The following is a 26,528-nucleotide window of genomic DNA, read 5'->3' on the forward strand; positions in this document are numbered from 1 at the left end:
CTTTTGATCTAGTTCATTTCCTACTAGACAAATATAGCCATAACAAAACCCACTGGTGTAAACGGCAAGCCACACTGGAAGCAAGCGTGGGGAAGCCAAGAAATAAATGAGCATGGGGCTTCATTCTGACAGGGCTGGAAGGAGGAAAGGGCAATGGGGTAACAGTGAAGTCATCGAAAAGGCTTGCAGTGCCTGTTTCTGTTTCTCAGTGGACCAGTTACCAACCTGGCTTTTCAGTACTGGCAATCTGAGCTATTTATGGCTAAATGCAAAATACAAACACATGATTTACAGGAATGTGCAATTCTTTCCCCTTTACTATTTTAAACCATCAGATATCAGTGTCAAAATCTACATAAATAACATTTCTGTACATAAGGTTCACTATCTAACATGCTTTATAATAGCAGTTCTTGCCTTTGTGGTGAAGAACATGCCTTCACGCTCCCAGAATAAAATATCCAATATTCCTTATTGCTAAATCTATAGAGTCAAATTAAAATTAACACCTGGTGCTGAATAACTGTTTTGAAAGCACACGTTTTAATATTCAGTTCCAGTAGAAAAGCCTACACCCTTCAGAGCAGATCCCTTGTACTCTCGATGGATTAGGATGATATACAGTGTTCAGCAAGCTACATATGTGCCCTTTGCAAGGCTATGCTGCATATCCTGAGGCGTTTGAGGCGTTACACAATAAAGTTAACCCTGAGTCTATCTCTACTGGGTAATAGCCTCCACCTGCCAGACATCTAGGGAAAAAATAACAATATGATACTTAGATGGAACTGTTTTAAGAAGGCCTATCATTTTTGCAGAAGATATTTCAACATGCACACGCTAACACTTGTAATTCAATCCTGATGACTAGCAGGACTGAGCATCAGAATGATTTTTAAAAAAAGCAAAAAAAAAGAGCTGTTGCATGCCGCTTTTTAACTGAAATTATTACGGTCTTGATTTGCAAAATTATCTATAAATCAACCTACAGTCAAGGCTTCTGACTTAAGATTGATGATAATGAAAGAATATTTAAATTAATTAATGTGACGTTCATGGACATCACATGTGATGACAGACTTCCATTATAAAGTATAGATTAATTTGTTTATCTCTGTGGAAGTGCTCTAAGCTACACTAAACGATTATATATATTTGACATATATGAAAGATATATATGTGTATATATGTGTGTTTATGTATATATATGTTTTAGTGCCTATTACGTGCCTTTTTGAAGCATCAAGAGTAAACATATGCTAGTAAGTTAAGTCATCTTCTTAGTGTTTTACTTGAGTACCTACATTCTTCTTAGACAGAAGATTTAAATATTTTCTTGCTTTGGGAATGATGTGTGGGGTTGTAGTTACTGATCTTGAATACACTTTTCAGCAAGGTTATTTATAAGAATATAAGAGCCACACTGATTCAGATCATGGGTCCATCCAGCTCAATGCTTTGTCTCCAGCTGTGGTGACAAGTGGATGCCTAGGGATGAGGGAAAACATATGTAATACCTCCTACTCCAAACCTCCAACTATTTTCAGATCTGGGGATTTCCTGAGCTATGGGGCATTGTCAGTTTTGTAAACTCCAGTGGAACTCTTCTCCATTTGTGGAGTTTCTCTTGAATATACAATGGCCTCACATTCACATCCTTTGACAAGGATTTCCATAGGTCCAGGACATACTGCCAAGGAGTCTTCCCTTTCTGTTTTTAACTTGACTCTCACTTTTGTCTTTTGATGATGTTTATGGGTTTATTATTATTTATTAGATGAGACAGTAGATAGCCAGTCTGTCTACTACCTCTTGGCAGGGAGGTTCTATATGCTTTTACCAATAAAGTCAACTCTCCTACTCAGTCATTCTTCATAAGGCATCCATTTCAGCATTTCGATAACCACTGTTGCCCTACTCTGAACATTTTCCTGTTTTAACATGCTCTTTGGGTGATGGAGCAACCAAAAAATTCCAAGAGTGGGCCAGACATAGGTTTATATAATGACACAAGAAATTTTCTGTTTTATTCTGTAATTCTTTTCTAATAACACCGAATTTTTGATTTGCCTTTTTTTTTTTTTTTTTGGTCTGCTGCTGAACAGTGAGATGATACTTTCATGGAACTATCTATCATGAATCGCCTTAAATTTATCTTCTCCATTGTATTTCATCGCCATTTTCTTGCCTTGACACTCTGTCTTGTAAAGAAGTCCTTTTCCCATTCTTCATAGTTTGTCCTCCTCACCTTGAATATCTTCAGATTATCAACAAACTTTGTTGTTGGATAGCTCACTCACTTTTCCAACTCAGTTATGAATATGTTTAATAGCACAGATCCCAGCACCGACCATTGCAGAAAACACCTCTGGCAACTTGTAACTTGTTTCTTCTCTTTTAGTCAATTATTTATCTCCACAAGACCTTACCTCTTTCCTGTCTCCTAGAGTTCAGACACACAGATATCCTTTAAATGATTATATGCCCTGGAGAGATGCTTGAATTCTCACTAACCTGTAAAAAAGCAATAATAATAAAAAAGAACGATTAGCTTTATAGTTTTTGTAAAGAGAAATTCCATGGAATTCCACTTCCATTAACTCCATAGAGTCACGTCACACAGTAGGCATGCCAGCCCAGCCCCCCGTAAATAACACAGGTTTCTGACCTGTCTTAAAATTGTCTTTTCTTCAGAATTATGTCAGATAAAAATACAGAATTACAAGGACTAGTCTGATGCATGCAAAAGCTGCAAAGGTTAAATAGGCCAGAAAGAGGATTTCTGCATCTTGGGTGTTTTGCTGCAACACTGCAGACTAGTGTATCAGTTCTAAGCAAACTGTAAAGTCTTTTATTCCATAGTTCCAACTGAGTTAGGAGTTGTAATTCAAGCTTCCTGTATGTCACGAGGTCAAAGTCTATTCCCTTGGGCTTTGAGCAGGTGACTTTACTATCAGCCTCAGTAAAATAAAGGTCAGGCAGTGCTTAAAGCTCCAAATAATTCTCCAAGATTGTAGAAGTGACATCCAAATTTTCAAGTATTGTTCTGAGGTTGCAACTAAGGCAGGTTTAAAGGGTTAACTCTGTGGCTCAATCAGAAAGAATGTTTGGCAACAAGAGGAAGCCTGGATTAATGATAGAAAAGAATTCTTAGCATTTTATAGCAGTGGGTATTTGAGATGAGACATAGCTAATGATCAACTAAAAAGGTATTTGCAGCTGTGGTACTACCTCTCTCCATAATGCCAACATTAATCAAGCTTTTTTCATGCAGCTTTGCAGTTCATTTTATTTTACATTGTCCTGAATATAAAAACTCATGCCCTAATACTCTGTGTCAGAGACCATTCCTCTGTGTCATCAAAAATGATCAGACCTTATTGATTTTTAAAAACTCTTATTTTCTATAATGTAAGACAAACCTAGAGTAAATTCTTTTACATGTCTAGCTTCATCTTAAAGGAAAGCTTTCTGTAACTCCAAAGTGCAAATACCTCTGAGATGCGAAGCACTTATCACCATGAATTACCTGCTCATATATTTTATTTAAGTTTTGAATTACAGCAAAACATCAGCTGTAATTTCAGCATCCTTAAATCTAGTTTTGGAGTCAGCCATCTTGTTGAAAGACCTTGGCAGTGTGGAAAGCCAGTGAAACTGTGTAAGTCAATGTCCTGGCTGTTCTATATGCTAGTTTAGGAGACAGAAGAAAAGCTTCATTATAGTAAAAAATTAAATATCATGCAAGTTATTTCCAGAATGACTTCTATCTTTTTAAATAATGAACTCCATTGAATTTCAACTTCTCAACAAATGTTGATTATCTAAATTCCTTGAGTAAACTACACGTGGTGCAGCTTTTGAAACATGAACATGATCTTCCCTTATGTAAACAATCCTCTGCCTTTGTTGCCTGACGCTATCACATTTGGGTGCACATCCTCCTGGATCACAGACCCAAGCCTATAAAATCTTGCTATCAAATATCCACCCCAATCTGCAGATGCTTTATGCCTGTGCTTAACAGCCATGACTCATCCCATTAAAGTCAACAAAGTTACAGTAGTAAAGTTAAGCATGTGTTCGCAGGAATAGGCCCAAATTCTCAGAAGTATTTAGGTAACTCAAGATGCAGAGAGATGAGTAGTGGGGGATTTTCATACTAGTGTGACTAATCTTCCTAAGATCTCTTAAAATCAATGGACAGAGAGAGGGCATTTGTGAGGGAGCTTCAGGACAACTAAATTAGGCTTCTGTTTTGGAATGTGTCCTGGGGGAGCCTCTGGCTCTCCCTGGTTTTGAAGGAACCCCTGGATGCCCGGCTCTACAGAATTCAGGAAGAGCATGATCTAGAACAGCAAGTTTGCTGTGTTGTAATACTACCAGCAGCCAAAACCTGCACCTCCCAACAACCAAAACTTTGCGCTCTGGTGGCCTCCCCCACTTGGGATTGGGACCATATGGACACAGAGGTGGGGAGGAAGAACAGGGAAGGAAGCAGGAAGCAGGTCTTAACCTCAGATACATACATAGGCTTTCTCTGGGGCATCAGATTTGTCTCTGAAAGATCAAACTTTCCTAAGTTTCCAAAGACCAAAGAGGTTCTGTCTCCTTCATACATATTAGCAATTCCCTTGGAGCTTGTCCTACCAATTAAGCCTCTTTGACTTCACACATGCTATAGACTGTATTGTATTAAATCCACAAGAGTGCCTTATTCTCTCTGGTAGATGCTGTTTGGTATCCTAAAAACGGAGATGATACTGGCAACTCCTAAGTCTTCTTTTTTTTTTTCCTTACTGCTTAAATGTTCATTCCAAAAGCAACATCACGCTGTAAAATACATAGCAATATAACATTGCAGCAAGTCTAGTGGGTACTCCACCCTCCTTCCCTTTCCCCACCTTAAAATTCATAAGTATCAAATACACAAGGCAAATTTTACTTTCCAGACTGAAGGATCAACATGAAAATAAATGGAAATATCTTTAACCTTCTAAGGCCTGGAGTTTAAGATTCTTTAAAATAAACACTGTAGATAAAATTGTTTTTCTCTTAAATGTAGCAAGGTTAACTAAATGACCCAGCTTTATTTTTCACAGATGATTTATAAATACTTGAAAGTAAAAGACTAGAAAGCATGCAATGATTCCTTCCATATTTTTTAAGTATGATGTATTTTGAGATCCTCCAACAGACATGATTTTGCTGCGTTAAATAAAGTGGATTTTATAAAGGTTTAATCAGATCATGATGGAAAATTATGCAAAATATTATGCAATGTAATGCAAAGTAATTAATGCAAGCAGAAAAGTAGCAGGAATATGAGAATGCTGAACAGTACACAGTTGATTTTAAGGGCTTCTTTCTTTTTTAGATAGTGATTTCCCGTTCAGAAGCCACAGCTCCACATGTCAATTTTCAGCTAGATTCCCACCCCGTCTCTCCCCAAGTCGTTGTCGAGCAATCGTTAGTAGCAGATGGGTACACGCTGGTAGTGACTGGAAAAAAGGTGAGTGGTTCATAATCTAATCATTTTGTGCGCGATGTAAAGCCCCATTCAGAGCAGCAACTTTCAATAATAGCAACTATTCAGAAGGTTGCTTTATGTTCCACAACCTCTCAGCCTTACCATTCCCTTGGGAACACTGGAGGGATTTTCCTTGGACAAACCTACAGATTAATACTAAACAAACCAACAGATAATGTTGAGAAATGTTTAAATAATGCGTGAACAATGATATAAACCAACAAAAGCCAGGAAATGCAAATATAAGGCTGAAACCCTGTCCTTAATTCAAGTGCTTGCAAAGAAAAGCACACAGTGGCGTAAGGAAAGAATGGTGTTCAGCATTTCCTGGCTTTTGTCAGTTTGTGTCATGATGTTATAACTATTTAAATAGGGATGTGTGTGTGCAAGTCTATTTGAAGCTGCAGTTCATAGTTTTAAGATTACTTTAACATCTAGTTTACAAAGAACTAATAAAAGATGAAGAGATGTCATAAATATGCTGCTGTCATGCAGGCTGTACATTATAGATGCTTAGAACATGATTGCATTAGCAGATAATATTATAGATAATCCTGAACTATAACTGTAAGCAATAATTGGACCCCTTGAGTTCTATAAGAATTTATAGAAATACATCAGGCTTCAGTAAAGACAGCTTTTAATCATTTACTAGAAATGTAGGAGCTATTTATCAGAATAATCTTGAAGCACATTCAAAATAAATTTAAGAATGGTATTGATGTATAAAGAAGTATGATATACTTGCATAGTAACGTAACTAATATTAAAATTCTGAGTAAAATAATTATCACATTTTGAGGGTAACTATTACAATCATTATTTCAATACTTTTAAGTAATTATTAAATAATAAGGTTACTGATTAGGGTAGTTGTTAAAGAACAGCACTTGCAGTCATGTGCTCTAAGTGTGTCATAGACACTAACACTGCTTCTCCGCAGCTCAAATAGCCATCATGCTTATTTTACAGATGCATGAACAAAGAGACACTGAGATACACTGTTTGTCCAAGAATTAGTGCAGAATTGGGAGGTGCACACTGCTCTTTTCATTTCCCATCAGCCAAAAATGCGATCTTGCTGTAAACACCAGATGCTGGTAGTAACTGTATATAACATTAAGATGCCTTTAGGGTTTCTCCCAAGAGAATTTTAAATCATGTCAGTTAAATTACTTACGAGATCTTGTAATTACTAGCTAAGGAGAAGGAGAACCGCGACCTGCACATTTCAAATCTGAGCAGTATCACAGCATGTTGCATAAATAGAGACTCTCCTTGTCATTTTGTGTGTGCGTTATCTATGCATCCTTTCTTTCCATCAATAGATAACTAAGATCCCACTGAACGGACCAGGCTGTGAGCATTTCAAGTCCTGCAGCCAGTGCCTTCTGGCGCCTCCCTTCATGCAGTGTGGCTGGTGCAGCAAGCGGTGTGCAAGGTCTCAAGAGTGTGTTGAAGGCACATGGACCCAGGAGACATGCTTGCCTAGAATTTATGAGGTAAAATGATGTGTTTCTCACATTTGTCTCAGACATACGAATGCGCAGATGATTTCATATATATACTATGCTGGAGACTGTAGCAATGCCTCCTGTACCTGCTGAAGGTGTGTGGAGGTCCTCCTGGGAACTGGAGGACCTCTGCAGTCTGCTTTCTTCCCCTCATAAACCCTGAGGTTGGAAAGCCTGTCGTGACAAGCAGGGCTCATGTTGTGGTTGTTTGGATTGCTGCTTTAATCTTGCATTGTGACACTACTGAGATGGGAGAGAGCCAATCTCTCAAGGAAAAGGTGACCTCAGATATTGTCAGTCAACAAGCATAAATGACATATGGGAAGCAAAGGAGAGGAATGTCCACATGTTTTCTGTTCATTTTTATGCAATTGAGATAAATTATGTGTTCCCTCATCTTCCCTTCGGCTTCACTGTCCATAAGTAGATGCTGGTCTCACCTGAGACCTGCCCTGAGGGGTATCACCACCACCATATGGGATGCCAGCCCAGGTACGTGCTACAGACTAGTCCAGCTAACCATTACCCCAGCACTCTGCGGGAAAACCCAGCTCTGCAAAAACTCTGCAGTGTGAAAACATGCTGGGTCAGAGCCAGCCGGGCTAGAGGAAGAGCAGAGCGACAAGAAGGAGCATCCTCCCCCTCAGTCCCCTCTCGCCGGGGAGGATCCTTGCGCCTGTGCCAGGCTAACCTGGTGCTGCTTCCTGCAGGAGGGGAAGGAATCCTATTTAACTGTGTGGGAGAGCGCCTCTCTCGCTTACCCAAGCTCTACAACAGAGCTGTCAACCAAAATGTTGCCCTGTTGGACGTGGCGTTTCCCCCAGTTTGACTCCCTGTTCCTGTGGGCTTCTCAGTTGGTGAAAGCCCCTAAAGGATGAAAAGCGTGCGAGAAAAAAAAAAGTACATGGATGAGCAAAGACCCAGACTAGCTCATTGCTGTTTTCATTTAGCTATGGTTAATGCAAGATTTGTCCTGCCTGACTGTGCATTTAACCAGATCATTTTGTGTTAAGTGTGACATAATGATGAAGGCCTAGCTTTATGGAATGGTTTGTGGATTGGTAAACAGTGAGAAGAACAAACATAAAACTTTCTGGTAGCACTTGTATGCATTTACTTTTCTTAATGTATTTAAACTATACTGTGTAGTTTAAAATGCATTTACTCTTTATGGGTATCCATCTTATAAACAGATGAAACTTTGAATGCTAACCTCTAGGAGAGAGCCTGAGACAGAAATTCCTTTGAAATAAAATAATGTTTTCCTTAAATGAGGCACATGATTTTATGTACAACAACTTTTTAAACAATAGCCAAGCAGAACTGCTGAAAGACATTCAAATTATGTTAGTAATCAAGAAACATATGTTAACAGGATTTTGTTTTTTTTTCTTTTCATATTCATGCTTCAGATACAAAATTTAGGGCCAACACAGGCCAACTGCAATGAACAAACAATGAAACATTAATAGGAATCAAATCAAAACCTAATCAAACCCAAAATGGATGTAAAGATGTGAGTGTGTGCATGTGTATGTGTGTGTGTTCATCTTGCTTTCTGTTGTCATTTACAGCTGGCCAAAGGACATAAAAATTACTAAATCAGAAAGAGTTGGCATTTACTTTATGCAAGAACACAGTTATTCCAAAAAGGCTATAATAGCAAAGTAGTCCTTTCTGCTCTTAACTTTTATGAATCAGTGAGTCTAAAATACAAAGGTCCTATTTCACTGTCCAGAAATATTTTTCCCCCTATTTCTGTAAGACCAAACTACTCACAACTCTATTTCATAGTTTATTCTATTTTCCCTAGAGCATGAGCAGCATCCCTTAACATTTTTCCTTGGCAAAGCTTCAGTGCTGTGGTTATATGTTGCTGTGCATCCAAAAAGATTTCCAAGGCTCTGCTTATTTTCTCATTTTCAGATGTGCTAAGCTCTTGTAGTCCTCTCTAATTTCAATGAGAGGGGTGTGTGTGCGTGTGTGTGTGTGTGCTCAGCAGTTTAACGAAGCAAATGTCTGGAGTCCACGTGAGATGCTTGCATCAAGTGATGCCGTCTCGAGGCAGTTGTCCCTCCAAAGTGTCTGGAAGGTCTTGTCTGAGGGACCTGTGTCCATGTCCCCAGTATTGGGGAGCAGTGCAGAGCAAGGGGCTGCATCTCCTGGGCCTCCCCTTGCCGTGTGCAGCTCAGCCAATCTTGCTCGGGCGCATATGCCTCCTGCCCCTGGAACAAATATGAAGCTGTGGCTCTGGCAGATCTCAAAGAGAATCTCCTGCAGTTTTGAATTACAGCATGCCCACGTTTCTGAAAGTTGTTTCTAGAAGGTCTGTAAGAAAAAAAAATGCAGCTGAGTACTTAAATCCCTTTGGATTGCTAGCTGTTAAGACAGATTTCATGCTCTGCTGGACCATGACATTTAACATTATTACTGAAAAAAATATAAAACAGATTATTCATCATCTTCTGATCTGTCTTTAAACCCATATGCATAAAATATGAGAAACAAGCCTGTTTTGTTTCCAACAAACAGAGGATGACCTGCTTCACTGGTGTCTGAAATTCAGCCCTAAACCCCCTAAATACGCTGTAGATTTCAGAGGGCCAGATTATTTAATATATGTCATATGATAGCTTTAACCTGAAGGGGACACATGGATTCTCTGAGGGTCTTCAATAGGGTTCCTCAAGGTCTTCAACAGAGTTTTCCCAGACTATTACATGGAGTAGTGTTTACAGTGGGGAAAAAAAAAAAAAAAGAGGAGAGAGATTTCCTTCTTAAGGGGATTGCTGTAGAAATCCAGCATTTTTCGTTGGAGCCCTGTTGATCCTTCAATCCTTTCACCTGCTTCAAGCACCCTGGAGCCTTGGTCATGGCTGCTTGCCTCCTCATAGCACTCTGCAGGGCATCCATTTGCTCAAGGCCCCACGTCCATCTGAGTGCCGGCACCGTCCCCCCTATTCTGCAGGCGATGTGGCACTTCAGGACCATGTCTCCAAGGCCAAGAGGCCTCATTCCCACAGAGAGACTCCTGTCCTGTTCTCAACCCTGCCCACTTGGCACGGCGGCCCTCTCCAAATGCTTCGCAATTACGGCCTGCGCCAGCAGCGCCGTGCGTTTTGTCAGCCCGAGCAGGCAGCGCTGAAGGGAGCCGGGGACTTGGATGAGTCTCGTCAGAGCTCACACAGTAATGAAACAAATTGCAGTCATCTGTATGCGGAATTCAGGTCACTCCGAAAGGTGAACTGCATAAAAGCGAAAATAAATTGCTCTGCCTTTTGATACTTTATTGTGGTGTTAAAACCTGACATAGTTTGTTGTTGTTTTTAAAAGTGAGTCATTTTAGCTAGCTTTTATCTGAGAAATATCAAGAACATCAGGCGTTCTGCTGCTTGTTTAGATTGGAGGTTTTGCTGGAAATTTCAAGTGTGGCCTGAACATGTTCTTGCTTCTTAATTAAAATGAATGGGCTGTCGAAACTTTAATAAATAGATACTTTCTTCCAACAATTTATAAAGTATGTGAGTAGATGTTAACATAAAAGCTGTCAACATAAACAAAGCAAAAACACATCGTTTTAATTTTTTTTTAAAAGATGATGACAGTTTTGCTTCCTTTAACCTAAAGTCCAGAAAACACAAAGGTCAGACAGAACTTCAGGTCTTGCAAAGGGACTTACTCCGTGTTATCAGGGGAGATTCCCTGCTGTAGAGAATTTTCAAGAAAGTTGCAATTTACAGTTCTTGAATTTCGGAGCATTTATAACTGAGTCAGGTCTTGTTTATCCTCTGTTACTAGCTGTGCCATGTGCACACTCTATAAAAGACGTGCGCAGAGATGATGGCTAGGAACACTTCAGTTCACAGTCTAGGCTGTTCACTATTCATTCTTGCTCAGTCTTCCATGATAAAGTCTGGGAAACCAGATTCGACTTTTGGTAGTTTCATGGTACAGAACAAATGTAACAAAAATAAGAAAATGAATGAAAACATGAGCAGGGACTCTTTGTAGAGCTTAAAAACAACAATATAAGGTCTGGTTTATTTTTTGCTATCTGCTTGGAAGTCTTACCGCCTACATTTGCTGGCAGAATGCAATAAATGCATTCATTCTCCTTCAGCTAAGGCACATGGGCTGCTATCACAAGTCTCTTTTGGCAGATAAGATCATTCAAAACCAGTTTAGTCCCTCGGTTTACAATTCTGCATGGCATTGTAAGGCCTGATGTTAATGCCCCTGTTTTGCTAAAGCAGGGACTAAGACTCGGACTCTTCAAACGCCACAGATTAGAGTATTATTGTACAAACTGAGACAGCTTGTGCCCCCACAGAGCAGCTTCAGTTTCTGTTTGGATGTTGTTACTCCAAAAATAGATGCTGCCTTACTAAATAGAGTGGCAAACTGAAATCTGAAAGTCAATGCAGACTTTGAAGATATAGAAATACAGAAATGCAAACTTGGGAACAAGACAGTTTCCACACAAGGCAGTGAAGCTCCCCACTGCTGGCCTCAGTGTTGCGTGGCAGCAGGCTGGGGGGCATCTCTCCATTTTATTACAGGATTTGTGCAAAAAGGACTATTTCTGCATATGTTCCCTCTTCTTTGCTGGAGACCTGTTTCAGAGCTCATTAAAGTAGGAAAGATTCCTACTGACTTCAGTACACTTTAGATCAGATCCTTTGTCTGGTATCTAACGGGGGTAGTAAATTTTCCCATATAGAATATATGGCATAATTCTTTTGAAGTATTCTTCAACTGCCTTTCTATCCACAATAGTTCATTTGTGAAAGTCTTCAAGTATAGCCACAGTGAGTTGAAAAGAAATGTGCCTGTCTTACTGGATTTCCAGATGAAATAATAGCCAAGGATCTCTCAAATACTTTCCTTTCAGCTTGAAAAGGAAGTAGGGTCCTTTGAAAAGCACAGCTGTATTGCATTTTAGGGGCAAAATTATTATCACTAAAGCATTAATTCCAAGACACCGAGACAGTATGATCACAAACATAAATTGTCTTCATTCTCTGCTGTTTGTCCAGTAGTACTAATATTTTTGCAAATTTGTGCAGTCTTAAAGTCTTAAAAGTCCCCATAAACTGTGTGCCAATGTCTTTTGATTTTTTTACTGGCAGCACTGACCAGTACTTTTGCTGAGTTTTGTGAGACCTCTATAGTGTTCCTACATTTTTCCCACCATTGTTATATTTTACAGCACCATTTACAATATACAGAAAAAAAAAAGCATTTCCTTTGTAGATTGTCTCTGTGTTTCTGGGGGATGTTTTATTTTTAACTCAGTATTAGAGGTGGCCAAATGTGAAAGATTTAAGGAAAGAATAGCAGAAGTCATATTAACTTTATCACAGCTGATGCAATATCTGATTCTAGTGTCTTTGAAGCTTCTTCACTCTGAACCCGACTTTCATCAAGCTGACAAAAAATGGTCATTTTGGAGTTCTTTTGTGTCCAGTGTTCAGTTTCTAACAAAATAAGCACATTGTATGTTTAACATGCTAGAAATAAGATGTGAATGACAAAAACAGCAGGATTTAAAAGACAATTACAATGCACAGCTCGTTCAGTGCCCCTAAACACTATCCTTCAAAGCTTTCAAGTATGGGTTTTGTTATTTATTGCTACTGTCAGAGAAAGCTCATAATGTGACAAATGAAAGGTGAAGAACAATTAAGATGAATGGTAGGATATACTATACCAGAAGAAATGCTTTTTAAAAATTATTCCTTTGCACATTCTTTAGCTCCGTTTGAAGTTCTAGAAAAGCTACTGAAACCAACACAATGTTTCCTAACAGATTCTCCCAAGCAGCGCTCCATTAGAAGGAGGGACAAAACTGACAGTGTGTGGATGGGACTTTGGATTCAGCAAAAATAATAGATTTGAATTAAAAAACACAATAGTCCATATTGGAGGACAAACTTGTGCCCTGGAAGCAAAATCTAGCAACAAAAACAAGTAAGAAACTTAAAGTTTGAAGTTACTTTGTACAGATATTCTTTATGTGCTCTGGATTTTTTAATGATATAAAAAGTTGGTCAGTAAATATCCTTTAATTCTTAAATTTCAGACAGAGATAGGTGAGGAGCTAACTTCTGGTATAAGACCCCCCAGGACAGGTCTTTTGTCATCAGGAGGCCCCTCAGCTCCGCCTCTCCTTCTCCTCAGAAATATGTGTATAAGACAAATGAATAATAGCTTAAATGACTATTTAAGCTGAGATGACTATCCAGTAGCAAAGCAATGTATGAGTCATGACCATGGTCACTCTTCATTTGTAGCAGCAAAAATGTCACCGTCCATAAGCAGTGAGCTGACTCTTAGCAGCTGCTCTGAACAGTTTTGATTCAAGCAAATGACTTAAGGAGAACAGCTCATATATGAGACTATATACAGGCAATGTAATTCACTGACACATTATAAACATCAGTTTTGGTAATATTTAAATTTATACATTTTTTGTATGACACTTTTTCCCTTATCCTGTTTTTTTGTGAAATTTGGCACTTAAAGAAAATTCCAAAAAACAAGTCAACCATTATATGAATGTGAGGTATTTATTTTGTTTAGAATGATTCTTTTTTTCAAAAATACATTTGATACATCAAAATTATTTTCTCTGGCTAAATATAAGTGCTTTAGTGTTTATATTTGGTATGATAGTAGAAGATCACAGTTCTTTTAGCTGTTATTTCTGAAGTGCCTATGACGCGCACAGATTGATGATATGTTTAGCATGGATCCTTTGTTATTATGAGTTAATGTGGTTTTATTTTATCACAAAATAACTGAGGCAGAAAAAAAATTTAAACACATTTTTTCTTTGTTTTTCAAAGGCTGGAGTGTACTGTTCCTGCTGCAAAAAACACAAGTTTTAATATATCCAGTAGTGTTTCTGTTGGACATGGCAAAACATTATTCAATACCTTTTCTTATGTGGTAAGCACTATCATTAAAACTTTAATATCAAAATTAGCTTCATTATTTATTAGGAGAAGATACAGAATAAGTTCCTCATGAGCCTAAACCAGAATGGTAATATTTTGTGCTGTTGTTTGCTTTACTATTACTTCATCAAAGTGTAGCAAGTGCATTAGAATTTTTCTTCTTCGTGTTTTGAAAATATGGAAATGTAATTTAGCAATCCACTGTTCTTATTTTTACTCCCTCTAGAATCCTATAATAACAAGTATTTCTCCCACGTATGGCCCCAAGTCTGGTGGAACATTACTAACTTTAACTGGAAAATATCTTAACAGTGGAAAATCTCGAAGGATTTTTGTGGGCGAGAAGCCATGCACCTTGAAAAGGTAAGGTGGTCACAAAAACTGTTTCTATCTTCAGTACTGAAAGAGCTTGATTAAATGTCTTGTGCAAAAGAAAAAAAAGAGAAAACAGTACAAACCAGAGGGGTTCTTCTTCATGGTATGTATAATGTATTTTGAAAATTAGTTATTTGATTTCTGTACTGACCTCAGCAGACATAGTAGCTCATTTAGGAATCCTCAACGTGCTCTGTGCGGTCATACCTTGATTCTTGCCTGAGTATAAATGTTAAACAATAGGCACAGATTCTCTGTTCAGTGCACAGAAATGTTCAGAATTTGCTAACCGTTTTCCCACAATGCAAATCCTTCCTGGGCCTGGTCTTGGTTACAACAGGATGACACGGGTTCCCCACTGCCTGCCCCTCGGCAGGTGCAGAATGCATCCCAAACGCCAGCGCATCTCCACCAGCCCCTTTCCCTGAGCTTTGCAATGCAGGGAAACAGCCTGGGTTGTAGGAAGAGGAGTTACCCTTGGCAGCTAGGGCAAAAAAAGCCAATTCCTAAGCACGCAGCCGCTCTCATCCTTGCTGGCTGGCAGCTCCCTTTGCTCTATACTGGGGCCAAGGCGGCCAGCATGGGAGAAACACCTGGCAAGGTGTGAACAACACAGATAGATAAGATGAATGCTGAGCCTGAGCAGCGTCCTCACTGCTTCTGCATGGTGCCGTGCTTGTTTTGTTCTGTGTATGAGTAAATAACGTGGGACCTGATGACATTTTTCACAAGGGAGTCCGTGCGCGGGGCTGGGGCTTGCTGAAAAGCTGGCATTTTGACGGGAGCGCGTGCTTGCCGTGCTGAGCTCTCCTGTGTGCTTGCAGCGTGTCGGCGAGCTCCGTGCAGTGCTACACGCCGGCGCAGCGCATCCCGCAGGAGTACCGCGTGCGTGTGGCCATCGACGAAGCCGTTCGAGACGCAAAAGGTCATTTCACATATAGAGAAGACCCTGTTGTTTTAAAAATCCACCCAGCCAAATCTTTTCTTAGGTGAGTAGAGGTTTCTCACGGGAATAAAAAAGCGGTAGATGAAGGAAGAGCGGCTACGCTGCACAGCAATCTACTGAAAGAAATTGCATTTTTATCACTATCTGCTGTGGCAATTGCTTCTATTATGGTGGAGTTGCAGAGGGCAGATCATTTCCTTTCAAAAGTAAGGGGGAAGGAGGCCTCTTTATTTTATGTGATTTAACTCCTAGCTGCTGCTGAGTGTACCTGCAATGTCCTGCTGAGATCTACCTACTGTAGCGCTAAGTGTGTCTCTGCTACTGTGTCCGGACGTTACACTGATTTGTGAGGAAAATCATTTAGCATGACAAGGCTGCAGTACTCAGGAGAGCAAATGGATTTTAAAACAGCCTAAATCCAGCATACATAAATATTATGAATATATATGTATGGTCGTATATATATGTGGTGTGTTTTTAAGTGACATATTTATGATCTTATTAGCTTTAATCCAAACCATCTGCCTTTGCCAAAAAAATGTCAACAGTAAAAAAGACACCTTTTTTCAGTACCAGTGAAAGCAAGAAGTTAAGTAAGTTAGCAAATGCTGAGGACAAGTATACGTCATTCTTTAAAAAGTACTCCTTTATATCCAACATGCCATATTTCTTTAATTTTATTACATGATTGGTTGTTCAAGTATGAAGTTTTTTTCCAAGAAAAAAATCGGAAAAAAAAATCCCATTGCTCAGAACAATGCATTTGGCATTCACCCTATCTATCCCCAATTTTGCTTTTATATTATATTTTATTTTAAAATATTATTTGAAATACTGTTTGTAATTAAGCTTATTAGGGAAGCGGTATTATTATCCTACACTTTTTGGTTTTATTTTTAATTTTTCCTAGTGGCGGAAGTACAATCACAGCTCAGGGAATCAACTTGAATTCAGTGTGCTTTCCTCAGATGGTGATTACTGTACCTAAACTGGGAATGAACTTCTCTGTGGTGAGTCAGTCTTGGAGAAGACAATCTGTTATCTTGTCATCTTTGTGTCCAGAATGGCACAGAAGTTTTTGTGAAATCATTTTGGTTTTGCCTGGAACTTAGAGTCTTCCACAGACATTTTGCTATTTTCTTCACAGGCTGTTTCACAGCACAGGCAAAACTCAACAATGAATTGGAAATCACATTTTACCTGTTGGAGTCTATTCCAAGGAAAACAAGCTTTCACAGAATCAGATAACAATATAGGAATTGAAATACAATGTGTAAACAAAGAACAATGCAACATACATGTGCCAGATTTGCCAGACGTGCTAAATTCAAGTGGAATATATGTAGTAGGAAATACATGTTGATGGTGACTGTGGATACAGAAAGAAAATGGAATAAACATCAAAGAGGAAAAGTATTATGCAAAATTGGGAGCAAGTTTTATCTTAAAGAATTGTTTGTTATTAAACTACCTGCTAGGGCAAATTCTTCCTAACTTAGCAAAGTGCAGCTACTAAATTTTAGGAAAGGTTTGGGCACTTGCTGCTGGGAATCTTTGGGTAAACATAGACTCATGGGACAGATGGGAAACTGTCAGACATCTACTGTAATGTTTATAGGGCAAAGATTACATTTATTGGCTACTTGGTGCTGGAATTTTTTCAGCTTTTGCCTACACCTTTGTCGTGCCTCTGACATTTCCTGTAAGGTCCATTTAGTTTACCTGAAGCTAAATTTACCTACACTCCTTATAACGTGCTATGCTACTGCTCATGTTCTTAGCTAATTACTAATGATATTCGTGCACTATTTCCTGTATTATTAAATTCTAAGCAATCTTGTATAGCTTCAAGGTCATAATATTCTTCATAATCCTATTTTTATTATAAGTGGTAGGACCTGATTTTCAGATGGATCTGATCGTGGCTTGTAATTTAAAGGGTACAGATTTTAGTTTGAAAATCAGTGCCCTGCAATCGATTGTGGTGTTCAATGTTACAGCTAGGAAGCAAAGCATTTTAGTGAAGTCAACTAAGCACAGAATTTATTAGGATTTCAGCACTACTGACATGGTACGAAACAAAGTGAAAGATTATTGTTAAAATCAGCTCTCTAGATTTTGTTTTGCCTAGATTTGAGCTTTCTTTCAAGGACTGTTCACTTGCTTTGCTTTTTGCCCTGGAAGAACATGCAGAATTTCTTCTCTTCAGGTCCTGACTGTTTGCTTAGCAAATGCCTTGTCGGTGAATGCAGACAATATTTGGTACTTACAGAAATTCACAACTTAGAATTTGACTTTTATGAATACATACTAGAGAAAATCTAATAACGTCATAATTTTCAAATTCAATGAAGACATTTCGTGCAGAGGCTTCCTCAAGATTTTCACAGATCAGAAAGGATCTGAATTTTTACAGAACTAAGTGTGCTGCCCAGAAGGGTTGGAACATCCAGTCAATGCATACTGTAGAATTTTCTCTCTCCCATCAAGTTCTTGCTCCCCAAATACTGGGGAGCAGCCTTTCCTTCTAACAGTGATTTGTTGTCATCCTGCCTTCTAATTTGTTCTTGAAAAGTGACATGCACATAGATAATCAGAATTATCTTCCTAACTGTTCTTCGTTTGCATTTCATAGTACCTTGCAGTGTGCATGATGCTTGCCAGTACTCCAGAAGAGGCAGGTCTGACCCTCGATTGCCATAAAGATATTGGGTCGCTATATTCCACCAAGATATCACTGTCGCTCTCCCATCTGTAAGAATCTGCTCTGGTGTAAAAGTACCTGTACACATGTTCATTTCTCCTTGTGAAGAGATAGAATATAACCTCAAATAGATGATAAACAGAACGATTTTATACTTTAATGCTGCCCAACTAATGTATTTGCTGTATTGAAGTGTGCCACTGACACTCGGTGGCTTTCCCTACCTCTGTGGCAGCCCAGATCTACTTGCCATTTTTTTCTGCCATTAGTCTTGACCTCAGGCTTATTTCTCAAGGAAAATTATTTGCTTTGAGAGAGAAGGGGAGGATTCAATAGTGACAAAACAAGATTACACCGTGTTCCTGAAAAAATTGCCGGTGGAGGCCTGTGAAGCAGAATTCCTCATCCTGCACTGGTGAGACTGGTACCTATATGCTAGCACCCCCAAAAATCAGATTTTCTTCCCATCATTACAAAAACAAACAGTGATGAGGAACTGTTGCTCTTCTGTCAGTGCAGATCCAGAGCACTGCAATGCTCAGCCATCATATGAGCAAAGGAGACAAGAGGCTGGGGCCTGAACAGACCAAACGCAGACGAACAAAGCAGTGCAACATGATTAAGTTTTGCAGCTGAAGTTACATACCCTTCTCACCTCCTTAGTTTGGGACAGGAGAGTTAGCTGAGTCATATTTTACTGTAATTTAAAGCCCTTTTTCATAGTTTTCTCTCACCAGCCTCATCTAAGAAGCTGCTTTTGTCAGCATTCAGAAACTCTGGCTCTTGGGAAAGTTGAGGCCAGCACTGAAGCACATCCAGAGCATCAAAGGGGAGTGCAGCTGGGAGGAGCACAAAGATCTCGCCGGGCCAGCTTCCCTGTGGCAGGACCAATTGCGCCCAGACCATTGCCTGGCAGATATTTGTCTAGGGAGTTTTTACATGTTTTTAAAGCTTGTTGTGAAAGAATTTTCACAGCGTCCCTTAAATAAGCTTTGGAGAGAGCTGCTCTACCTGCTTACCTAGTGGTTTGGAAAGATTTCTTTTTAATAATTAACCCAAATCCCAGCTGCTAATTAGCCATTTTGTTGTTTAACTTTCGCTAGACTCAACAAACTGATCACCCAACTCTCCTGTTAATTTTACGTACTTGCACTAAGTTGTGATTCAGCCTTTCTCATTTCCAGTTAAAACAAAACTCCCCATGTGTTCTTTCCTAGAGGTCTACCCATTCTTCCCGTTGCCTCCATGATCTTCTCTCATCTGTCTAACCTGAAGTGATGTAAAAGAGCTGACTTCTTTTCCTGTCATCTCAGTCTCCAAGTCCCTAATTAGTAATGCCAGGCTTAACTGGGGCACAGAGCCATGTGAGGGTCTCACTGCAAGCAAGGGCTGCTCTCCCAAGCGGTGGGATCCCAACAGGCTTACAAGCTTTGAAGGGGCTTGCTCTTCTCAGCCTCCTTTCTTCCCATCCTTATAAAAAAGGTTAATGGCAGAATGGGCAAAAGATGTTCTATGGAATGACTCCTCATGAAAAATGTACTTGCAATGAAATTGAAGATTTTGGTCAACATGCCAGTTTTGTATAGGACAAATGTTTAAACTGATCTTTTCCATTTTCTTGCTTCAAATTCAGTATTTCTGATTTTTTCTTTTCAATAAGGTAAAAATATCTTGCTTCCACTTCAGCATTTTTAGTTCATATTACTTAAATTTCATCAGAATAGTAATTTAATGCTGTGCACACATTAATTATATTTATATTGCATTCTGTGTTAGCACTAGCAAAATAATATATTTTGCCTTATTAAAATTCAGTGGATCAAACATGAGTGAAGCAAGATACCCTGAAGTTACTGAACCATATGTTTCAATATTTGCCATGTATTTCTTTTTAATTATTTTGTGAGTTCTTCTGACTTTTTTTTCTGACTATGAACAAAAAGTATGAATGTAGGGAATACTGCACAAGTTCTACTTCCTGACAGCTCTTGATACTGCCTACAGATATACTAACCCTATCAATTCCACTCACATGGCCAGTTCTTGTGTGCAGCGCACAAGGAGGGAAGCAGCTCTTTTCATCTTTTCACTTTGTATTGTGCTTGTATTAAAGCTTTGCACAACTTGGATTAGTATTTGAGTGCAACTGCCTGTTTACAAAATAAGTATTTTCTAATCTGTGGTGTAAATCCTGATAGATGTCTTCTGTTCCCATAGCACTAGAGGTCTTTGGAAGCCTATACTTTTCATTGATTCCAAAATAGCAAACAGGTGGTCGTTTGGAGATCATTTGTTGCAGCTATGTAAATATTCTAACTATTAATTTGGATATATACTTCCATTGCTTAACTGTGCATGTCCCAAATTGTCCAAGGTTCAAAATTAGGGAGAAGCACCTTTTACTGTATATCCTCCAACAACTGACCCTATAACTTTGCAAGATCTCTTTCCACCAACTTTAAATTCTCTATTCAATACATAGTCACATGAATAATCCTTAGTATTTTTTTTAATTCTTCAAATGTCGCAATTGATTAATTCCTTACTAGATGCCATTTACTGCTGTATGCGGAGAGATTTTTTAAATATATCAATGTTCTATCAAGATTTGAATTCTGTGAACAATCTATATACATGATACCCTGATACCCACTAAACTGCTGAGAATTCACTTACCAGTGTCTAACTTCAGTTTATTAAATAACAATGAAATAAATTCCCTAGGAATGGTGAATGGTGAGTGTGTGATTGTGAAAGATTTTCCTGACTACGCCTCTGAAGGCACTCAGAGTCAGATCCTCTAGCTGAGCTGTCACAGTAGCATAAAGCTGGAACCAAAGCCCTGCAAAGAGTTTGGGTCATGAAGGGAAACTGTCGGCCTTTCCTTCTGTGCTGAATTTGAACATCTGTGGCCAAGAAAGGAGTGCTCTGGGTGGTGATCAGGGAGGGCTCACGCTGCTAAATAACCGGTACCACATACTGCCTGCACGGCAATTAATACTATTTGTTGCATCACCTGAAATGGTAGCAAAAGCCAGTTGTGTAACCAAGTCTTTCTTTCTCACCTACACTGAAAAGCCTTCTGAATGGGCTTTCCTCAATAGGGATTGAATTCTTATATTTTTCTAGAGAGAAATCATTCTTTGGCAAAGATGCTTAGAAAGTTTCCCAGTCTGCCTTAGAGCTCATCCATCTTTCATTCCTCACAGGAACTCCAAAAGTTTAGACTTTGTATGAAGGATTAATTGGCTCTTTTCTCCCATCTGACTGCTACAGATCCTGTAATACACATCAAACTGCCCCCGTCTTATCTGGGTCAGCTGCTGGGGGACCTTTGGAGCTCAGAGATCCTCCCTCCTACTTTTCCTGTTGTTGTGCCACATGATATAAAAAAATTGAATTGGGCACCAAAGTTCAGATTCTGTAGGTCAAGTTTGAATTAATTGCCTCAAGGGTCATATTTTACAAATGAAACAAGAACGCATACCTTTAAGTGATGAGTCATATGCATTGTGCAATGGACTTTTATTCCCTATGGGATATATTATTTATTTATGCTCGTGAAATGCTCCATAATTTTGACATCTTTTCTTACTTATTGTCCTCAGATGTAGATTATAGTCAAAAAAAAAAGCAGGTTAAACTTTTAAAATGAATATATTTTAAAGCCTAATTAAATAAAAGTTAAAGGTGCTGGTTGATAGGCAGTATCTTAATTGAGTAGGCAATAGATTAAATTAGTTTTTTTTCTCCTATAGATCCTCAATCCAATATTTCTTGAAAACTAAACCATCATATTCTTCAATTGCTAAAACCAATTTCAAGGTAAAAATGTCATGTCAAATCATGTACCAATAAGGGCATTGCAAATAAGATTTCTCTTGACCTTACCAATCAGTCACATTGCATCCCCTCCAAAGAGTATTATTAGATTTTTATCATTCTCTGAGAGCATCCTCTTCAGAAACCAGCCTGATAAAGTAAACTATCTGATTCTAATAGATAGCCACAAACGAAGTTATGAATACCACTGCTATTCATTTAAGGGACATCACTACAGTAGATAAAACGTCTAATGAATTTACATTAATCAAATAAATATAATGATTGCTTAGGACATACTTGGTTTTATAATTAGATATGTTTTATGATCCCTTTTTAGAATCAACACAGTGTTATAGATATCTTTGCATGAAAATTCATATAGCATTGAAAACTATGGCTTGATCATATATTAGACTAATGATGCATCTTATTATTACTATAAATATTCAAATGAATTTCTAGATCCATGTGATATAGGAAAGCTTAAGATATGATAAATGCCCTGTAAAAAGATATTCAAAAGAGCAAGAACAATAACAGTTTAATACTAGAGTCTCGCAAAGGCAAATTCTGCCTTGCCTTGTGCTCTGTGCCACGTTGTTGTCATCGGGGATGCTCAGATACTCCCAGATTTGTGCCAGGACTTAACAGGCTGTTAGTTTCAGGGGTGCACCCTGCATTGGCATCACAGAGAGCTGCGCCCATTTAGCTGAGCACAGACCTTGGCTCATAGCTCACAGATGAGCCAACCTTGTAGTAGAGCTCTAAAACTCTAATGTTCAGTTTCAGAGCCTTAAAAGTGTTTTTACTGGCAGATTTAAGACTTTATAATATTATGTATGAAAGCATGATTTGCTGTGATGATTAGAAAAAGTGCTGATTTGGAGATAGATAATTTAATCTCTCTTTTCAAGCTAATGTGACTGGATAGCATATATAACTTGAACCATTATGTTACTGATTTGAAATACAGCATAATACATTGAAGCAATTATTAATGTATTAGAGACAAATGTAAAGTATTTTCACAGCTCCTTCCAACAGCATTTTAAAATCAGAACCAATTTAATTTGAAAAGAAAAAAAAGGAAACAAAAAATATTTTGGCCCTCTCGAGGTGCACAAAGGTATTCACTTCAAGCACTATTGGTTTTCCAGGGAAACTGGAAGCTAGCTAAAACAATGGGAGCTAGCTAGAAGCTAAGCCCCATTCTTACTGTGAGATGTCAGCCACCTTAATAAAAAAAAAAGTAATAAATATTGTCAAAGATTTGCTATATACAGGGAACAACTAAGAGAAATTTTAGAGAACTGGAAGAGAAGTGCTTTTCTGGAATTGAAGCAACTTGATTTGGAACAGCAGTCCTTCAACCATGTCCACTGTAAGGGGACCATGTCCGCTACAGCCGTGTCTACAATTAAGGAACTACAGAGCAAAAATCAAAAAATGAGCTGCTCTGCCATTCTTCTGATGCTGCACCCATCATTCCTACCATGCGTGCTTGTAGATGTGCTGTTAGCTTCTGCAGTCAAAATTAGTCATTTAGAAACCTTTATAGTAAGCAGAGAGAAGTAGAGACTCCTGGAACACCATAAATCTAATCAAGGCTGAAGTCTGAAACAAGTCAGATGAGTCTCACTTCAGGTGAACCTGTTTCCTTCTTTCAACTATGAAGAGAGTTTAGACAACTAACACAAGATGTGGGTGTCAAAACTTAGGTTAAATGGATTTCTTCTATGAGAATTCATATTATCTGAAGCCTAAACTTTGGATTAGGCTGCCTGTAAATCCCAGCTGACCTTGTGCTTGCAGCACAGGAAGACTTTTAGAGGGGGGGTCTATCTTGCCTGTCTCATCCTTGACACAAGGTCAGATGAGTAGATGGAGGCACCCTGCCCAGAAGTTGCATATGGGCTCCCAGCCTTGCAGCACAGAAGCATGTCCCAGCAGGTCTTCTGGAGGGTGAGGGGTGCTGGGGCCCCTCTTGGTACAGGGTAGGCCCTGGGAGAGGATAAAGGTGAAGTGAGGGGCAAAACTGGTTATATGCCTGTTGAACTTAATATGCCTGTTGAACTGGTCCCAAGAGATCCAAGTGGGATGTAATGCAGCACACACACCCAAGATGTGCTTCTGTTGCATCAGTGTACCTAAGCACTCAGTACCATGTGCCTGGGACTTGCCCATATGGTTTCAAAGAGAAGCCACGCATTGCTGAGCTCTCGTGGCCCAGTGTCCTATAGTGACTTTGACTTCAAGGTGCTATTTCCCTCTGTAGATTCCGTATTCCATTCCTGGAAACATACTGGCTTAGCCACGTTGTGGGTAAATGGTGTTTTTCTTTTGCTTTCCTCTATTTTTAGTTAGATTCATTAGCCCTAGTTTTCACTTATCCTTTGATCCTTTGCTATTGCCTTGGTAGTATGAAATGAAAAGAAATGCATGTGGCAGTTGCATAGGCTGAATTATGGCTGCTTTGTGTCACAGTACAGGCCAGCCAAAGGATAGTATCCTGATGGTCCTTGGCTTTGGAAACAATTTTCCATTAATTATCTGCAAAATATTTACTTTAAAGCTGCCGTGAACAATCAGGCCAGGAAGCTTGTTTACTAGAACATTTCCTTAACAAGAGTGCAAACACCATTGACATGAAGTTTTTACACTTTTCTCCCAGCTCTAAATAAATGTTGTATAGCACTGATGGGGATTTTGCTTTGGTTAAAGAAGAACAAGACCTCTGGTGTTTATTTTCTCATAATATGTGTATTGTTAAAGAACAGCTATATTCATCAGTTACTTCCTATGCACATACTTACCCAAATTACCTCTTTCTTTCTCTTACAGGCATGTAGCCACCGCTCTAGCTCAGAAATAATCTGCTGTACAACTCCTTCACTGAAAGTTTTCAATCTCCATCCACCCTTTGTAACCAAAGTGTTCTTTGTTTTTGATGGCGTAAGCTCCTTGTACTTTGATTTTGATTATGTAAATAATCCTGTATTTAAGCATTTTGAAAAGCCAGTGTTCATCTCAAGAGGCAACCAAAACGTTCTGGAAATTAAGGTAAGAAATGCTGAAATATATTTTTAAATCATTTTCATTTAATATGCTGTACATCAATTAAGCAGAAAAAAGAATATTCATAAATGCACTGCAAGCTACCTTAGCAAATAGGCTGTGAAGCACACATCTACAGTCAAACTCTTAAATGTAGGCTGGAACAGGCTTTTTTTTGAAAGAATAAAGACATAAAAAGGAAACCTCATGGTAACAGAGGCAGAAAAAGAGACAGCACTAATGTTAAATAACGTGTCTTTCTGCGGCCCCAGTTGTCATGACTTAAAGATGAAGAGCTGAAATCGAAGATATACCAGGGCAGCTGTTGGCATCAGCTGGGATCAAACAGGGGCTTCTTCCTTCTCTCACAAGTCAATATGGGGACTATGCTGCTCCAGCTTTTATCTAGCTGCTACAAGCTGCTTTGTCAGTTTAGGATTAAACATGGCCAACAGCCTAGAATCGAAAAGATGTAATCTGCATGAGTGCTCCATCTCTTTCTGTCATATGGTTTTGTGTGCTTTTGTATGCAAGAAGTGGAAACGTCTTTCAAAAGTGGCCTAGTGGCTTTGGCTCTCTAGAGCAGGGTGAAATTCTGGTCTGTGCACAAAGTAAGTCACTCAAGAGGATCAGTGACCACTGTAGCCTAAAAACTTATGGATCCATGAAAAATGCAAAGCTGATGCTGAGTGCTCCTTAAAAGAGCACTGAGAATAACTTACACAGCGCAGAGAAACACCCTGCAGAAATGGAGGGCCTTTACAGGCACAGTCTGTTTTGTATAAAAGTGCTACAAAGAAAAGTAAATCCATTTTGCAAAACACTAATTTTCTGAAATTTACTGCTGCATTGGTTTAGATCATGCAGTAGAAAAAGTATATATACACACATATTCATAATTTATAATGAATATTCATGACAATTTATTCTGCATGTGTAATTCATACAGAATGTTTATAATTTCTATAGAGTATAACACATAGAAAAAAAGTATTTACAGAAGAAAATCAGCCTTAAAGCTGGGATCATCTTCTTACTGCTGCTCCATACAGACCTGTAAGCCAAAAGTCTTTTACCCTAAGAAAGTGATGAAATCTGGAAGTCCTGAGATCTTTGACTCCAAGATGATCTAGAGGGTCAGCTCCCGAGGCTAGCAGAAAATGGGATAGGATTCCCTCAGAGCTTCCCTCTGTCAGTCATGCTGGCTTTCAGTCAAACTCCCTGAAAATTGCACTGCTTCCACAAATGTTTTTGTCAAATTTCAAAGAATAATCAGTCTGTTTTTTTTTCTTCCTACTTGAAACTCCTTGTCCCACAATCACCCCATTCTCAAAGTAGAGCAAACCTTCTCCTGTTTAACTGTGGAAAAATGCTAGATAGAGTTCAGGCGTGCAAACCAATGGGAAGCTGGGTATCTCTACATAGCTTCCGTATGGCTTGGTACCTCTGCGCAGTGACAGCAGTGGTTTTCCACTATTTCCTACTATTTTCTTTCATATCAACCTGTCAGAAATAAGGAAGACTAATTTCATAGGAATTATAGATTGGAAGGAGCCTCTGAAGATAAGTGCAGACTACTAAACCCCTCACTTAAAAGCAGAGCTAACTTAAAGACTAGGTC

The 26,528-nt window shown here is 38.9% G+C and overlaps 1 protein-coding gene across 1 annotated transcript in view; it reads left to right on the top strand.

Moving 5' to 3' along the window:
- The window catches only part of MET (MET proto-oncogene, receptor tyrosine kinase), a 64,610-nt gene that overhangs the window by 18,722 nt on the left and 19,360 nt on the right, over nt 1-26,528 (top strand). The window contains exons 3-10 of the mRNA XM_010220918.2: nt 5,378-5,512; nt 6,859-7,032; nt 12,854-13,014; nt 13,893-13,995; nt 14,230-14,366; nt 15,203-15,367; nt 16,235-16,334; nt 24,695-24,913. Coding sequence (XP_010219220.2) covers nt 5,378-5,512; nt 6,859-7,032; nt 12,854-13,014; nt 13,893-13,995; nt 14,230-14,366; nt 15,203-15,367; nt 16,235-16,334; nt 24,695-24,913 — 1,194 coding nt within the window. The remainder of the gene's footprint in view (nt 1-5,377; nt 5,513-6,858; nt 7,033-12,853; nt 13,015-13,892; nt 13,996-14,229; nt 14,367-15,202; nt 15,368-16,234; nt 16,335-24,694; nt 24,914-26,528) is intronic.

Source organism: Tinamus guttatus, unplaced genomic scaffold (genome assembly GCF_059628265.1).
Source record: "Tinamus guttatus ecotype Peru unplaced genomic scaffold, ASM5962826v1 Tinamus_guttatus_pri_ptg000018l, whole genome shotgun sequence".
In the NCBI taxonomy this organism is placed as follows: domain Eukaryota; kingdom Metazoa; phylum Chordata; class Aves; order Tinamiformes; family Tinamidae; genus Tinamus; species Tinamus guttatus.